General features: G+C 45.1%; 1 protein-coding gene, 1 non-coding gene and 1 pseudogene across 2 annotated transcripts in view; 2 read left to right on the forward strand and 1 right to left on the reverse strand.

Annotated features, from left to right (window-relative positions):
- Positions 1 to 2,456: 2,456 nt before the first annotated feature.
- The window catches only part of LOC126106647 (uncharacterized), a 223,982-nt gene continuing 208,632 nt past the window's right edge, over positions 2,457 to 17,806 (forward strand). The window contains exon 1 of the mRNA XM_049913003.1: positions 2,457 to 2,668. Coding sequence (XP_049768960.1) covers positions 2,618 to 2,668 — 51 coding nt within the window. The 5' untranslated portion in view covers positions 2,457 to 2,617. The remainder of the gene's footprint in view (positions 2,669 to 17,806) is intronic.
- On the forward strand, positions 4,233 to 4,350 carry LOC126107163 (5S ribosomal RNA; annotated as a pseudogene).
- On the reverse strand, positions 8,477 to 8,551 carry Trnat-ugu (transfer RNA threonine (anticodon UGU)). The gene has a single exon. It is a non-coding gene; the product is annotated as a tRNA-Thr (tRNA).

Here is a 17,806-nt window from a genome sequence, read left to right on the forward strand (position 1 = left end):
ACATTTCAGCAGGATAATGCACGACCGCATGTTGCAGGCATTGCACGGGCCTTTCTGGATACAGAAACTGTTCAACTGCTGCCCTGGCCAGCACATTCTCGAGATCTCTCACCAACTGAAAACGTCTGGTGAATGGTGGCCGAGCAACTGTCTCGTCACAATACGCCAGTCACTACTCTTCATGAACTGTGATGTCATGTTGAGGCTGCATGGGCAGCTGCACCTGTACACGCCATCGAAGCTCTGTTTGACTCAATGCCCAGGCGTATCAAGGCCGTTATTACGGCCAGAGGTGGTTGTTCCGGGTACTGATTTCTCAGTATCTATGCACCCAAATTGCGTGAAAATGTAATCACATGTCACTTCTAGTATAACGTAATTGTCCAATGAATACCCGTTTATCATCTGCATTTCTTCTTGGTGTAGCAATTTTAGTAGCCAGTAGTGTATGTTACCTAGGCAAATGTACGAGGTGCACTCAAGTTCTAAGGCCTCCGATTTATTTTCTCCGGACTGGGAAGAGATAGAAACACGCGCATTGTTTTAAAATGAGGCAGTGTTCATTGTCAATACGTCCCAGAGATGGCAGCACCGTACGGCAGATGGAATTTTACCGCCAGCGGCGAGAATGAGAAATGTTTTAAATACTTAAAATGGCGACGTTTTCCTTACTTGGACAGCGTGCAATCATTCGTTTTCTAAATTTGCGTGCTGTGAAACCAATTGAAATTCATCGACAGTTGAAGGAGACATGTGGTGATGGAGTTACGGATGTGTCGTTCGTGGGTGCGTTCGTGGGTGCGACAGTTTAATGAAGGCAGAACATCGTGTGACAACAAACCGAAACAACCTCGGGCTCGCACAAGCCGGTCTGACGACAAGATCGAGAAAGTGGAGAGAATTGTTTTGGGGGATCGCCGAATGACTGTTGAACAGATCGCCTCCAGAGTTGGCATTTCTGTGGGTTCTGTGCACACAATCTTGCATGACGACCTGAAAATGCGAAAAGGGTCATCCAGGTGGGTACCACGAATGCTGACGGACGACCACATGACTGCCCGTGTGGCATGTTGCCAAGCAATGTTGACGCGCAACGACAACATGAATTGGACTTTCTTTTCGTCGGTTGTGACAATGGATGAGACGTGGATGCCATTTTTCAATCCAGAAACAAAGCGCCAATCAGCTCAATGGAAGCATACAGATTCACCGCCACCAAAACATTTCGGGTAACCGCCAGTGCTGAAAAAATGATGGTGTCCATGTTCTGGGACAGCGAGGGCGTAATCCTTACCCATTGCGTTCCAAAGGGCACTACGGTAACCGGTGCATCCTACGAAAATGTTTTGAAGAACAAATTCCTTCCTGCACTGCAGCAAAAACGTCCGGGAAGGGCTGCGCGTGTGCTGTTTCACCAAGACAACGCACCCGCACATCGAGCTAACGTTACGCATCAGTTTGTTCGTGATAACAACTTTGAAGTGATTCCTCACGCTCCCTACTCACCTGACCTAGTGACTTTTGGCTTTTTCCAACAATGAAAGACACTCTCCGTGGCCGCACATTCACCAGCCGTGCTGCTATTGCCTCAGCGATTTTCCAGTGGTCAAAACAGACTCCTAAAGAAGCCTTCGCCGCTGCCATGGAATCATGGCGTCAGCGTTGTGAAAAAAGTGTACAATATGGAGTTTCAGTCTTCGATCGCTATTCTTTATTTTCAATTACCGGTTTCGGGCTAGCTGCCCATCTTCAGATCATATGTTGTAGTTACAGAGTAACTTGTCCTTACAGAACACACTGTTCACTGTCATAAGTAAGACTTTACTTATGACAGTGAACAGTGTGTTCTGTACGGACAAGTTACTCTGTAACTACAACATATGATCTGAAGATGGGCAGCTAGCCCGAAACCGGTAATTGAAAATAAAGAATAGCGATCGAAGACTGAAACTCCATATTTTACTTATTGAACGATCGCGGAATTCCCAGTGAGACAACTATGTCTAGTTTTGATAAAAAAGTGTACGTCTGCAGGGCGGTTACGTCGAGAAGTAACGCCAGTTTCATCGATTTCGGGTGTGTAGTTAATTAGAAAAAAAATCGGAGGCCTTAGAACTTGAATGCACCTTGTATATTTCACTTCTCTTCGTAAGTTATTGTTTGACGTTGCGATTTCTTTTCCAACCAATGTGTATTAGGTGGCGTACTGATAATGCGGATAAGTTCACAAGACCTCCGCCACGGAGGCGCGTCTCGGCGAGGAGTGGGCGGACAGCGCACCGGCTGCTCCGCCGCTGCAGCCTTGGAGGTCGCTCGGCAGTCGCTCCGACACGCGCTGCCCCCCACTCCGCGGCCACGACATACGGTAGGCGACTGGACGCCCCCTTCTCCCCCACCCTGCACGACCAGCTGCCGGACCGCTGCCCGAGGCGCTCCCTCTGCGACGCCACGGACAGTCTGACGCGTCGTCCACTCTGTCCCACACACTGCAGGCCGGGTTCGCGCCTTATTCGGAACACGCGCGGCGTATCCGCAGTCCGAGTAGATCGGCGAAAGCGTCCAAAAACTCGCGAACCGCGGCGTCAGAGGCAGCTGCTGCAGTACTGAAACCAGCAGGATGGATGTCGACCAGCAGACTACTTCCTCTGGGAACGGCGTGGCTCCACAGGTAAGCCGGCACTTGCTGTATCGATGGTTATAACTTTCAGTCATTACCATAAACGCCCCTTCCGCCAACCCCCACTCCCCCCACCAACTAAGATTCTTTAAACAGTAGTATTAACGAGTACACGTGGCCGGCCGGGGTGGCCGAGCGGTTCTAGGCGCTACAGTCTGGAACCGCGCGACCGCTACGGTCGCAGGTTCGAATCCTGCCTCGGGCATGGATGGGTGTGATGTCCTTAGGTTGGTTAGGATTAAGTAGTTCTAAGTTCTAGGGGACTAATCACCTCAGAAGTTGAGTCCCATAGTGCTCAGAGCCATTTGAACCATTTGAGTACACCTGAGGCAACGCTGGCTTTACGACTTCTCATAGAAGAAAGATTAAGGAAAGACAAACCTACGTTTCTAGCATTTGCAGACTTAGAGAAATCATTTGACACTGTTAACTGGAATACTCTCTTTCAAATTCTAAAGTTGGCAGGGGTAAAATACAGGGAGCGAAAGGCTATTTACAATTTGTACAGAAACCAGATGGCAGTTATAAGAGTCGAGGGACATGAAATGGAAGCAGCGGTTGGGAAGGCAGTGAGACAGGGTTGTAGCCTCTCCCCGATGTTATTCAGTCTGTATATTGAGCAAGCAGAAAAGGAAACAAATGAAAATTTCGGAGTATGTATTGAAATACATGGATAAGAAATAAAAACTTTGAGGTTCGCCGATGACATTGTAATTCTCTCACAGACAGAAAAGGACTTGGAAGAGCAGTTGAACGGAATGGACAGTGTCTTGAAAGGAGGATATAAGATGAACATCAACAAAAGCAAACCGAGGATGATGTAATGTAGTCGAATTAATTCGGGTGATGCTGAGGGAATTAGATTAGGAAATGAGACACTTAAAGTAGTAAAGGAGTTTTGCTATTTGGGGAGCAAAATAACTGATGATGGTCGAAGTAGAGAGGATATAAAATGTAGACTGGCAATGGCAAGGAAAGAATTTCTGAAGAAGAGAAATTTGCTAACATTGAGTATAGATTTAAGTGTCAGGAAGTCATTTCTGAAAGTATTTGTATGGAGTGTAGCCATGTATGGAAGTGAAACATGGACGGTAAATAGTTTGGACAAGAAGAGAATAGAAGCTTTCGAAATGTGGTGCTACAGAAGAATGCTGAAGATTAGATGGGTAGATCACATAACTAATGAGGAAGTATTGAATAGGATTGGGGAGAAGAGAAGTTTGTGGCACAACTTGACCAAAAGAAGGGTTCGGTTGGTAGGACATGTTCTGAGGCATCAAGGGATCACAAATTTATCATTGGAGGGCAGCATGGAGAGTAAAAATCGTAGGGGGAGACCAAGAGATGAATACACTAAGTAGATTCAGAAGCATGTAGGTTGCAGTAGGTACTGGAAGATGAAGAAGCTTGCACAGGATAGAGTAGCATGGAGAGCTGCATCAAACCAGTCTCAGGACTGAAGACCACAACAACAACGAGTACAAAGCAAATCCAAGCTTCTGGTTACCTGACCAAAATGTGTTTAATATTTCACGTATATTTGGTAAAATCCCGAGCCAACGGCCTTGCCACAGTGGTAACACCGGTTCCCGTTAGATCATCGATGTTAGGCGCTGTCGGGCTGGGCTAGCACTTGGATGGGTGACCATCCGGTCTGCCGAGCGCTGTTGGCAAGCGGTCTGCACTCAGCCCTTGTGAAGCAAACTGAGGAACTACTTGACTGTGAAGTAGCCTGACATGCGGCCGGGAGAGCGGTGTGCTGACCACGTGCCCCTCCGTATCCAGTGACGCCCGTCGCGTGAGGATGACACGGCGGCCGGTCGGCACCGTTGGGCCTTCCGAGGCCTGGTTCGACCGAGAGGTAAAAACCCTGTGAACTTACAATGAAATGAACACCCTTAGCTGCTTACAGGCGTTGACATACGTCAACGGGGACAGATGAAAATGTGTGCCCCGACCGGGACTCGAACCCGGGATCTCCTGCTTACATGGGTGACGCTCTATCCAACTGAGCCACCGAGGACACACAGGATAGCGCGACTGCAGGGATTTACCTCTGGCACGTCTCCCGCGAAACCCACATTCTCAACGTATTGTCCCGCATTACATTCGTAGTGCCCCCGCCCATTACACTCATTACTCGCGGCGCGTTGCCGATTCCCGTAAGAGTTCGGGCACTGTTTGAGCATTCGCACAGAAGAAGAAGATGGTCAAATGGCCGGTGAGCCTTAACTATATATCTATACTAAGATGGTATCTGTTCTTTCGGACATGTCCGAAAGAACAGATACAATGTTAGTATATAAAAACAGTGAGGTTGACTATGCAGAATCCTAATTCGAAATTAGGGCTTTGCGTGGTCAACCACAGGCGACCAGTAAGAAATGAAACAATTTTTTCTGAACGCAGGTTAGCTTCATTCGGGATTCCAATACCTCACATTATTTCCATGCAAAAACATATGAAATAGTGACTCACCTGTAAAGGAGACGGCAATAGGACGCTGGTGTGACGTTTCGTTGAGTACTGCTCGAGTATTTGGGGTCCGTGCCAGCTCAGATTGAAGGAAGACGTCGAAGCAATCCACAGGCGGCCTGCTAGATTTGTTACCGGTAGGCTCGAACTACACGTAAGTGTATGGAGATGCTTCGGGAGCTCGAATGGGAATCCCTTTAGGGAATAGCGACGTTCTTTCCGAGAAACACTTTTGAGAAAATTGAGAGAACCGGCATTTGAAGCTGACTGCCGAACGATTCTGCTGCCGCCAACGTATATTTCGCCTAAGGACCGTGAAGATAAGGTACGGTAAATTAGGATTCATACGGAGGTATACACACAGTCGTTTTTCCCTCGCTCTCTTTGCGAGTGGTTGAAAATGGTTCAAATGTCTCATAGCACTATGAGACTTAACATATGAGGTCATCAGTCCCTTAGACTTAGACCTACTTAAACCTAACTAACCTAAGGACATCACACACATCCATGCCCGAGGCAGGATTCGAACCTGCGACCATAGCAGCAGCGCGGTTCCGAGTTCAGTATGCAGCGGTAAAAAACTTTGATCATTTGCCTAACAACATAAGAGATCTGGCGGGTAGCAGAGCTAGTTTTAAACCTAACTTAAAATCATTTCTCGCTGGAAGTCTTCCTATTCAGTGACGAATTTTACCTTAAAAGTGGTAACCAGTAAATAAATAAAAATAAATAATAAAATCCGTGTTTTTCGGCGTAGTTGACAGACTGGGACTAAAATAATGATTCGTTCATTAATGTTAACACTAATCATGTACACATAGCCTGTAAAATGACTCGTTTCACGTCATTTCGATAGAAGAATCGTTCAAATGATCTGTCGAATATGCAACTAACTAACTCGTAGAGTCTGCTCGAGAGGTAGACGGGAGATCTTCTTGGTTTGCTCCATCCATCCGTTTGCGGATATCTTTGCCGGTCTCAGCCGACCAGAGTGACCGAGCGGTTCTAGGCTCTACGGTCTGGAAGCGCGTGACCGCTACGGTCGCAGGTTCGAATCCTGCCTCGAGCATGGATGTGTGTGATGTCCGTAGGTTAGTTAGGTATAACCCTTTCGTGGGCAAAATTATTGAGCAGTTTTTTTAATGAATGGAGAGCAGATAGTAGTTAACAGATAGGTATATTTATCATACAGAATATCAAATTTGCTCCAAGTGTGAAAGTGAGGTCACACGACAAGTATTCTTCACACTGCCCTTCCTTGGAGTTAAATGACAAAAACAACTTTTTCAATATATGTCAAATTTATTTGATAAATTTACTCGCCCCGGATTCGATTCCCGGCGGGGTCAGGGATTTTCTCTGCCTCGTGATGACTGGGTGTTGTGTGATGTCCTTAGGTTAGTTCGGTTTAGGTAGTTCTAAGTTCTAGGGGACTGATGACCATAGATGTTAAGTCCCATAGTGCTCAGAGCCATTTGAACCATTTATTTTTGATAAATTTACTTCTCTTGTTACGATGATTGTTCACAATTACTTGCCATGAAAGTTTTTGAAACATGGGTCTATGCAAAGTGGTATTTGACAATATGTACGAACACAGCGAGTGCTCTTTTCCGCAGCTTTGGTACTACAATGACGGCACGTCCAGTAGGTTTCTCCTAAATTGGGTTGATGCTCCCCTACAGCCACATGACGAAAATCTTGAGGTACTTTTCTCCTTTTTGCCAGAAAGACAGGTTTTTCTCGACTCCTTTTTTGGGATGAGAAGCCAGCCATCAATTGTCTGGCTAGATGGATCCTGTGTGTGAGCTGATCAAGCTGCCCACTTCCTCTTTTACGTATTTTCCACAGGATAAAACTGTTCACTGCAGCAACGTCCACCAGGAAATAAAATATTCTGTGCCACCATTTTACAGAACGTCTGCCAATAGCATACCTTTCTCGTAATTGATCAAACTTATCGACACCACCCATTATTTTGTTGTATTCTGCCACAACTTCAGGACAAGAAATCTCTGTACTAGTACCATCCTTGTTTTTCCTTTTCACGGTGGCTGTTTCTCATGGGTCATGAATTAAGGACAGGAAAGTGACTGGACGGTTATCCATCCATTTTACTGCAGAAATGGCTCCTTTTGTTTCAAACTGTAATTCTCGTCGTTTCAATTTTACTTTTTTTTTCCTTTATAAATTTGGGTAAATCAAAAGTATTTACCTTATACTATAGCTTTGAGGAAAAAATCACAAAATGTCACGCAAACAGCCACGAAAGGCTCCTCTACAAAGCAACACTCAGATCTACAATGCCTCTGCGCGAAGGTACAGCAAAAACGGCGGTAACTTCCGATTGGAAGTGCTACCCTATACTGTTCACTAGGTGGTAGCACCGTACAGAGGTGTGAACTGTGAATCCCACGGGACTAGGAGCGAGTTCATTGTAGTGGGAAGCATGTTTCCCACAGCTCACGAAAGGGTTAAGTTGTTCTATGGGACTGATGACCTCAGAAGTTAAGTCCCATAGTGCTCAGAGCCATTTGAACCATTTTTTTCTGCCAGCCTCGTTCCCTCGATCTTTCCTTCTGCAATTATTTTCTCAAGATGTTATCAGACTCTTATCATAATACAGCCAAAGTACTCGAGAATATTTTTGTTGAGATAAAGGCACCTGGAAATACTGACATATTTGTTCTTCTTACGGTCCATTTTATGTGCAGCGTCCTGCACCAGCACAAATGCTTGGACGCATCAATATGATGCTTGTCTCTGGCTGTAACGGTCGATGTCTGGCAACCTTAAAAGATGACGGAGGACGAGTTTTCCAACAGGCCGGATCTTTTTTGCTGTTCATTATCGCCCTGTTCTGCAAAGTCTTGACGAGTTTCTTCACAGCCACTCGCCCTGGCGTGATCCGTCTACTAATCTCATCTTCACAGCTCCTAGCGAAAATGTGATGTCGTGTGTTAGGGCCCCGCGTCATGTAGACCGGTCACCTGATGCAAGTTTTTTAGTTGACGCCACCTCGGCGAGTTGCGTGTCGATTGGGATGAGATGATGATGATGATGATGATGACAACACCCAGACCCTGAGCGGAGAAAATCTCCGGGAATCGAACCCGGGCCCCTTCTGATGGCATTCAGTAGCGCTGACCACTCAGTTATCGTGGCGGACCAGTTTCTAGTGTATATGACGGTAGTATCTATTCCCGAAAGAACAGTTACCGCGGATGACCATGCAGCTTTGCTAGAAATGAAATGATAATTAAATGGACACCCTAGCTGCAAACAGGCGTTGATTTACTTCATTGGGGACATGTTGAAAATGTGTGCCCCGACCGGGACTCGAACCCGGGATCTCCTGCATACATGGCAGACACTCTATCCATCTGAGCCACCGTGGGCGCAGAGGATAGTGCGTCTGCAGGGACTTATCCCTTGCACGCTCCCCGTGAGATCCACATTCCCAACATGTCCACACCACTACATTCGTAGTGCGCCTAATAGATGTTTGCCCCAGGGATAAGTCCCTGCAGACGCACTATCCTCTGCGCCCACAGTGGCGCAGATGGATAGAGCGTCTGCCATGTAAGCAGCAGATCCCGGGTTCGAGTCCCGGTCGGGGCACACATTTTCAACATGTCCCCAATGAAGTACATCAACGCCTGTTTGCAGCTAGGGTGTCCATTTAATCATCATTTCATTTAGTTTCTAGTGTCACAGATGGTTGATCCGAGATAGATGAAAGAATGCACGGTTTCCAGGTATTGTAATTGACCTGTGAGTTTGACCTCAGCTCCTCGACCAATTATCGTGAGTATGTACCCGCCGAGGTTGATGCCTAAGCCATATGGTGGCCTAATGTCCTTCACCTTTATTAGTAGTTCAGTAAATTCGTCTTCGCTGCTGAAAATTTGCACCTTGTCAAAAAAATGACTTTGAGCACTATGGGACTTAACATCTGTGGTCATCAGTCCCCTAGAACTTACAACTACTTAAACCTAACTAACCCGAGGACATCACACACGTCCATGCCCGAGGCAGGATTCGAACCTGCGACCGTAGCAGTCCCGCGGTTCCGGACTGAGCGCCTTGAACCGCTAGACCACCGCGGCTGGCAGTAGTGCACCTTGTCATCAGATAATTCTTCCACCAAATATGCCTTTAGTCTAACTTTCAAGACCATTCCTAATGAAGTGTCCTGCATCAGAGGGTCATTCCGTAAGTAGTGGTAAGTATGGTGTATCGTGCGAACGTAATCGCAGTAAATACATTCGAAACCCCACGGCAAGTACCGAAATCAACCGACAAACTGCGACAGCATATGAGGACGGCTCGGAACCAGCCCCTGAAACACTCAGTGTCAGGTCGGCCGTGCTACAAGATGGATCTTTTCCTACACACTCTACTCACCATATCTCAGTCCATGCAACTTCGATCTCATTCGACAACTGAGGAAACCATTCCAAGGAAGGAGGTTTGCAGTCGGGGTGAATGTCCTCACGGACGCTGATCGCAATTCCAGTGGCATTGGGCGCCTTCCCCAGCGTTTGCAACGCTCCGTGTGTGCACAGTAGTGGATTTTTATTCATCTTTGTTCCATTTGTACCCTTCCACAGCAAGTACACAAAGGTCCAATACGCGTGTCTCATTTCAGCCACTACCGTGACCTGCTGTACGAGGCGCATTCAAGTTCTAAGGCCTCCGATTTTTTTTCTAATTAACTACTCACCCGAAATCTATGAAACTGGCGTTACTTCTCGACGTAATCGCCCTGCAGACGTACACATTTTTCACAACGCTGACGCCATGAGTCCATGGCAACGGCGAAGGCTTCTTTAGGAATCTGTTTTGACCACCGGAAAATCGCTGAGGCAATAGCAGCACGGCTGGTGAATGTGCGGCCACGGAGAGTGTATTTCATTGTTGGAAATAGACAGAAGTCACTAGCAGCCAGGTCAGGTGAGTAGGGAGCATGAGGAATCACTTCAAAGTTGTTATCACGAAGAAACTGTTGCGTAACGTTAGCTCGATGTGCGGGTGCGTTGTCTTGGTGAAACAGCACACGCGCAGCCCTTCCCGGACGTTTTTGTTGCAGTGCAGGAAGGAATTTGTTCTTCAAAACATTTTCGTAGGAAGAACCTGTTACCGTAGTGCCCTTTGGAACGCAATGGGTAAGGATTACGCCCTCGCTGTCCCAGAACATGGACACCATCATTTTTTCAGCACTGGCGGTTACCCGAAATTTTTTTGGTGGCGGTGAATCTGTGAGCTTCCATTGAGCTGACTGGCGCTTTGTTTCTGGATTGAAAAATGGCATCCACGTCTCATCCATTGTCACAACCGACGAAAATAAAGTCCCATTCGTGCTGCCGTTGCGCGTCAACATTGCTCAGCAACATGCCACACGGGCAGCCGTGTGGTCGTCTGTCAGCATTCGTGGCACCCACCTGGATGACACTTTTCGCATTTTCAGGTCGTCATGCAGGATTGTGTACACAGAACCCACAGAAATGCCAACTCTGGAGGCGATCTGTTCAACAGTCATTCGGCGATCCCCCAAAACAATTCTCTCCACTTTCTCGATCGTGTCGTCAGACCAGCTTGTGCGAGCCCGAGGTTGTTTCGGTTTGTTGTCACACGATGTTCTGGCTTCATTAAACTGTTGCACCCACGAACGCACTTTCGACACATCCATAACTCCATCACCACATGTCTTCTTCAACTGTCGATGAATTTCAATTGGTTTCACACCACGCAAATTCAGAAAACGAATGATTGCACGCTGTTCAAGTAAGGAAAACGTCGCGATTTTAAGTATTTAAAGCTGTTGTCATTCTCACCGCTGGCGGTAAAATTCCATCTGCCGTACGGTGCTGCCATCTCTGGGACGTATTGACAATGAACGCAGCCTCATTTTAAAATAATGCGCATGTTTCTATCTCTTTCCAGTCCGGAGAAAAAAAATCGGAGGCCTTAGAACTGATTGCACCTTGTAGCAGAGCATTGCATGGTCTCCTGTATTCCGTTACCTTCTTTATCATGCCGATAGGAGGTCACGAATTCGTCGTCTTCCAGGAGAGCAGCTCCTTGGCGCCTCTACTGCCGGACGGAAACAAGCTGACGGCGGCTTCGTTACATGCTGGGAAACATTCACGTGGGCATCCACGGGTCCAGAGCAGTTCGTGTAAGGTGCCACGTCAGCCCCGTTATCAGGATACAAATCAGGTTTCCCTTAAACAGATGCTTTAACAGTCGTGAGCATTAGTTACCTTTGATACTGGTGAGTCGATGTTAGTGAAGAATGCCTTTAAGGTTACAAAGAAGCCATTATCAACACATGACTGATATTCTTCCGCGATATTGCAGAAAGACTTTGCAGAAACTTTAAGGGGAGCCGGAGGTGGTCAAATCCAAAAAATTACGATTTTTTTTGCTACCAAAAATTAATTGGAACATTCCTCTTTAATGTAAACTTTCAGTTATTGTTCTACTCGCCCTAGAAGTGGAGTTATTACCATTTTCCCCCACGCCTGCAGAGGAAATGGGCGGCCGCTGAATGTATCTAACACCCTCTCGTGACTTCCTGGCGAACTGCTTGGGATTTTGTCGGCCTGTTACGCATACATCGCCTTATGTTACGCATACAGCGAGTGTGCAAGGGTTGGCTACATTGTTTTCTGTGACAAATGAAGCGCTAAGAGCGCGGAACATCGTCTCTTTGCTGTTTACCGTTTCGAATTAGTTCAGTGTTGCGCCTGTTGTTGGTAGTATTATACTTCTTGTGTAAAGCGTTGTTCTGGTTACGATGCCACGTTTTAGTAACCGTGTATATAAGAAGAGGAAGAACGTAGGGAAAAGAAAATTAACACTAATACCAAGTTGCGATACTACAATTACTGAAACAGTGCGTTCTTCTGCTAAGCAACACACGGCTGGCCATAGCCTTGTGACATCTTCTAGCAAATACTACCTTGGGGATGGTGACTCCAAAGGTTTCAAGACTATAGAGGAACTGAAACCATATGGAAATGAATTTTTAGTTGAAAAGTTGGAATGCATTGGGCATGTGCAAAAGCGTATGGGTGCACGGCTTCGAAGGCTCAAACAAACTTTGGGTTCGAGTAAGATCAGTGATGGAAAGACAATAGGAGGGAGAGGCAAGCTTACTGATGAGGTGACTGAACGTCTACAGAGATACTACGGGTATGCTATAAGGCAAAATACTAGTAATGTTAGTGACATGCGAAAAGTAGTGTGGGCATTGTTCCTTCATACTGCCTCTTCCAATGAATACCCTCAACACAGCCCGTGCCCAAAAGATTCCTGCTGCAAATATAATGCAAAAAAGGACTATGATCACAAACATGGTTTGCAAGCAGCTATGAGAAATGCAATAAAACCAATTTTTGATGACTTAGCACAGCCAGAATTGTTACACAAATGTCTACACGGAAAGAAGCAGAATCCTAATGGGAGCGTAAACAATTTGATATGGAAAGTGATTCCTAAAAGGGTGTTTGTAAGCGTAAAAACACTGCACTTTGGCATTTATGATGCAATAGCAACCTACAACGAAGGGAACAGTGTGAAGCGTGAAGTTCTGAAGGCATTAGGATTTACAACTGGGGTGAACACTGTACGAGCACTAAGAAATATTGACAGAGAAAGGATAAGATGAGCAGAAAGAAGAGAAAGGCATATGGAGTATGATGGAACAACAGGCCAGAAAAGAAGACAGAAGAGGAAGCTTTTGGAGGATGAAGAAGAAGACCCTGATAATCCATCCTATAGTGCAGCAATGTATTGAGAAACTTCTATAGCCAATTCTCGTAAATTATAATTTTTCGGATATAAGGAACATTTTCTCAAAATCCACTCAAGCTAGAGAGATGAAATTTTTATACAGCACTCCTAGTGGTCAAACTCTCATTGTAACACAGCCATTTGGCAATATGTTCAGTAGTTTCATTTCAGTTTAATTATAAATCAATTATTTGTAAAAAAATTTGGGTCATTAATAAAAAAAAAATAATTGGAAGGAAACTAGAAAAGATACTCGAAAATCCCTCTGTCATAACTGCAACACTAAACCACTCTATATGTAAAAAAAATTCAAATTTTTCTATTTGGTAGTTTATTCATAAATGTTCCTCAAACTTAGTGATTTTAACATGGGCAGCATAGGCACCTCCGGCTCCCCTTAAACACCCCAGCAATCATGTAGAGTGGCTATCACGAGAATGTACGGTCGCATGAAGACCGGACTCCGGACGGCCATGTGGCACTACCGAAGGAGAAGACCTTCGTTTTCGGCGTACGGCCCTGGCGCATCGTACTGCGTCTCAGCAGCAATCTGAACAGTGATTCTAAGCACAGTGACACCTGTTACAAATATGTTACTTAAAGGACAGCTTCAAACAAGACGCGTTGTGGTATCCATTCATCTGACGCCAAAGTACCGCCGTTTGCGACTTCACTGGTGTCAAGTGAGAGCTCAATGGACGGCAGAAGGGAGGTATGTTGTGTTTTCTGATGATAGCTGGTTGTGCCTCGGTGCCAATGGTGGCAGTTTGTTGGTTAGAAGGAGATTAGTTGAGGGCTTGAGTGCAAACAACCTGTTTGCATGCTAGACACACTCGACCTACACGTGGAGGTACGGCATGAGGTGCGATTTCGTTTAACAGCAAGAGCCTTCTCGTAGTTATCCAACGCACCTTGACCGCAAATCTGTGTGTCATAATTTTGATTCGACCTGTCGTGCTGCCGTTCATGAACATCATTGCAGGGTGTGCTTTCCAGCACGTTAACGCCAGCCTACATCCCGCTGTTGTAACCCAACGTGATCTGCAGTGTCGACATGTTGCCTTGGTCTGCTGGATCACCAGATATGTCTCCAGTAGAGCACACAGGGGACTCCAACGTTGTCCGCAACCAGCATTAGCCGCCCCTGCATTGATCGATCAGCCGACCAGGGTGGCCGAGCGGTTCTAGGCGCTACAGTCTGCAGCCGCGCGATCGCTACGGTCACAGGTTCGAATCCTGCCTCGGTCATGGATGTGTGTGATGTCCTTAGGTTAGTTAGGTTTAAGTAGTTCTAAGTTCTAGGGGACTGATGACCTCAGGAGTTAAGTCCAATAGTGCTCAGAGCCATTGATCGATCGAGGGCAACAAGCATGCAACTCCATCCCACGAACGTACATCTAACAAATCATGCAGTTTTGCGTGCTTTCATTTACCTTATTGCGGTTACACCGACGGTTAACATAATAGCTTTCCACGTTTGCAATGGCTATCAGGAGAAAGAAAACCGGCGTTCTACGGATCAGAGCGTGGAATGTCAGATCCCTTAATCGGGTAGGTAGGTAGGAAATTTCAAAATTGAAATTGAAATGCTAAATTTGAATACAGTGGGAAGAAGTGAACTTCGGTAGCAGGAGGAAAGGACTTCTGGTTAATCGGGTAGGTAGGTAGGAAATTTCAAAATTGAAATTGAAATGCTAAATTTGAATACAGTGGGAAGCAGTGAACTTCGATAGCAGGAGAAAAGGACTTCTGGTCAGGTGAATACAGGGTTATAAATACAAAATCAAATAGGGGTAATGTAGGATTAGATTTAATAATGAGTAAAAAATAGGGACGCGCATAAGCTACTGTGAACAGCATAGTGAACGCATTATTTCAGCCAAGATAGACACGAAGCCCACATCCACCACAGTAATACAAATATATGCCAACTAGCTCCGTAGATGAGGAAGAGATTGAGGAAATGTATGATGAGGTGAAAGAAATTATTCAGATGGTTTAGGGATTCGAAAATTTAATAGTCACAGGGGACTGGAATTCGATTGTCGGAAGGAAAAGCAGTAAGGGAATAAGGGCTGGGACGGAAGGAATGAAAGAGGAAGCCGCCTGGTAGAATTTTCCTCAGAGCTTGATTTAATCATGGTTTAACAATACTGACACAAGGGTGTATACGTGGAAGAGACCTGGAGACGAAGGTTTCAGTTTGATGATATAATGGTTAGACAGAGATTTAGGAACCAACTTTAAGTTGGAGGGAATTTCCAAGGGCAGATGTAGACTCTGACCATAATTTATTGGTTATGAACTGCAGATTAAAACTGAAGAAAAGGCAAAAATGTGTGAATTTAAGGAGATGAGGCCTGGATAAATTGAAAGAATCAGTGGTTGTAGAGGGTTTCACAGAGAGCATTAGGAAATGATTGACAAGAACAGGAGAACGGAATACAATTGAAGAAAGATGGGTAGCTTTGAAAGATGAAATAGTAAAGGCGGCAGCAGATCAAATACGTAACAAGACGAGGCCTAGTAGAAATCCTTGGTTAACACGAGAGAAAATTTAATCGAGCAAAGGAGGAAGTATAAAAATGCAGTAAATGAAGCAGGCGAAAGGGAATACGAACGTCTAAAGAATGAGATCGATAGGAAGCACAAAATGGCTACGCAGGAATAGCTAGAGGACAAATGAAAGGATGTAGAAGCATATATCACTAGGGGTAAGATAGATACTGCCTACAGGAAAATTAAAGAGACCTTTGGAGAAAAGAGAGCCACTTGTATGAACATCAATAACTCAGATGGAAAAGCAGACCTAAGCAAAGAAGGGAAAGCAGAAAGGTAGAAGGAGTATATAGAGGGACTATACAAGGGAGATATACTTGTGAGCAATGTTGTGAAAATGGAAGGGACATAGAGGAAGATGAGGAGGGAGATATGATATACATGAAGAATATGATAAAGCACTGAAAGACTTAAGACGAAAGAAGGTCCCGGGGGTAGACAACACAGCGTTAGAGCTACTGACAGCCTTGGAGAGCGAACCATGACAAAATTCTTCCATCTCGTGAGCAAGATTTATGAGACAGGCGAAATAACCTCAAACTTCAAGAAGAATGTAATAATTCCAATTACAAAGAAAATATGTATTGACAGACGTGAATATTACAGAATTATCAGTTTAATACGTCATGGTTGCAATATACTAACACGAATTCTTTACAGAAGAATGGAAATACTAGTAGAAGTCAACCTCAGGGATGATTAGTTTGGATTTTGGAGAAATGTAAGGACAGGAGAGGGAAACTGACCCCTACGTCTTGTCTCAGAAGATAGGTTAAGGAAAGGGAACGTGCCTTTACAGCATTTCTAGACTTAGAAAGGGCTTTTGACAATGTTGGGAGAAAACCTGAAATTCTGTAGGTAGTGGGGGGTAAAATAAATGTCCAAAAGGCTATTTATAACGTGTACAGAAACCAGACGGCAGCTCTAAGAGTGGAGGGCCTTGAGAGGGAAGCAGTGGTTGAGAAGGGAATGAGACAGGTTGTAGCCTACGCCCGATGTTATTCAATCTGCATAATGAGCAAGCAGTAAAGGAAACAAAAGAAAAATTTGGAGTAGGAAAAAGTCCAGGGACAAGAAATAAAAACACTGAAGTTTGCCGATGATATTGTAATTGTGTCAGAGAGAGCAAAGGACCTGGAAGAGCAGTTGAACGGTATAGACATTATCTTAACAGGAGGTTATAAGATGAACATCAACAAAAGCAAAACGAGGATAATGGACTGTAGTCAAAAGAGGTGATTATGAGGGGATTAGAACAGGAAATGAGACACTTAAAGTAGTAAATGAGCTTTGTTATTTGGGAAGCAAAATAACTGATGATGGTCGATGTAGAGAGGATATAAAATGCAGACTGGCAATGGCATAAAAACATTACTGAAGAAAATAAATTTGTTAACATCGAGTATGAATTTAACTGTCAGGAAGTCGTTTCTGAAAGTATTTGTATGGTTCAAATGGCTCTGAGAACTATGGGACTAAACCCCCACGGTCATCAGTCCCCTAGAACTTAGAACTACTTAAACCTAACTATCCTAAGGGCATCACACAACACCCAGTCACCACGAGGCAGAGAAAATCCCTGACCCCGTCGGGAATCGAACCCGGGAACCCGGGCGTAAGAAGCGAGAACGCTACCACACGACCACGAGCTGCGGACCCACTCCCGAAGAGCGCGCAGGAAAAAGAAACACTTAAATCTTTCCGTGCGTGCTCTGATTTCTATTATTTTATTACGATTATCATTTTTTTTTCAACTGACTAAACCAGAGGTTGTACAGAGTTTCAAGGAGAGCATATGGGAACAATTGACAGGAATGGGGGAAAGAAATACAGTAGAAGAAGAATAGGTAGCTCTGAGGGATGAAATAGTGAAGGCAGCAGAGAATCAAGTAGGTAAAAAGACGAGGGCTAGTAGAAATCCTTGGGTAACAGAAGAAATATTGAATTTAATTGATGAAAGGAGAAAATATAAAAACGCAGTAAATGAAGCAGGCAGAAGGGAATACAAACGTCTCAAAAATGAGATCGACAGGAAGTGCAAAATGGCTAAGCAGGGATGGCTAGAGGACACATGTAAGGATGTAGAGGCTTATCTCACTAGGGGTAAGATAGATACTGCCTACAGGAAAATTAAAGAGACCTTTGGAGGAAAGAGAGGCACTTGCATGAATATCAAGAGCTCAGATGGAAACCCAGTTCTTAGCAAAGAAGGGAAAGCAGAAAGGTGGAAGTAGTATATAGAGGGTCTATACAAGGGCGGTGTACTTGAGGACAATATTATGGAAATGGAAGAGG

Source organism: Schistocerca cancellata, chromosome 10, assembly GCF_023864275.1.
Source record: "Schistocerca cancellata isolate TAMUIC-IGC-003103 chromosome 10, iqSchCanc2.1, whole genome shotgun sequence".
Classification (NCBI taxonomy): domain Eukaryota; kingdom Metazoa; phylum Arthropoda; class Insecta; order Orthoptera; family Acrididae; genus Schistocerca; species Schistocerca cancellata.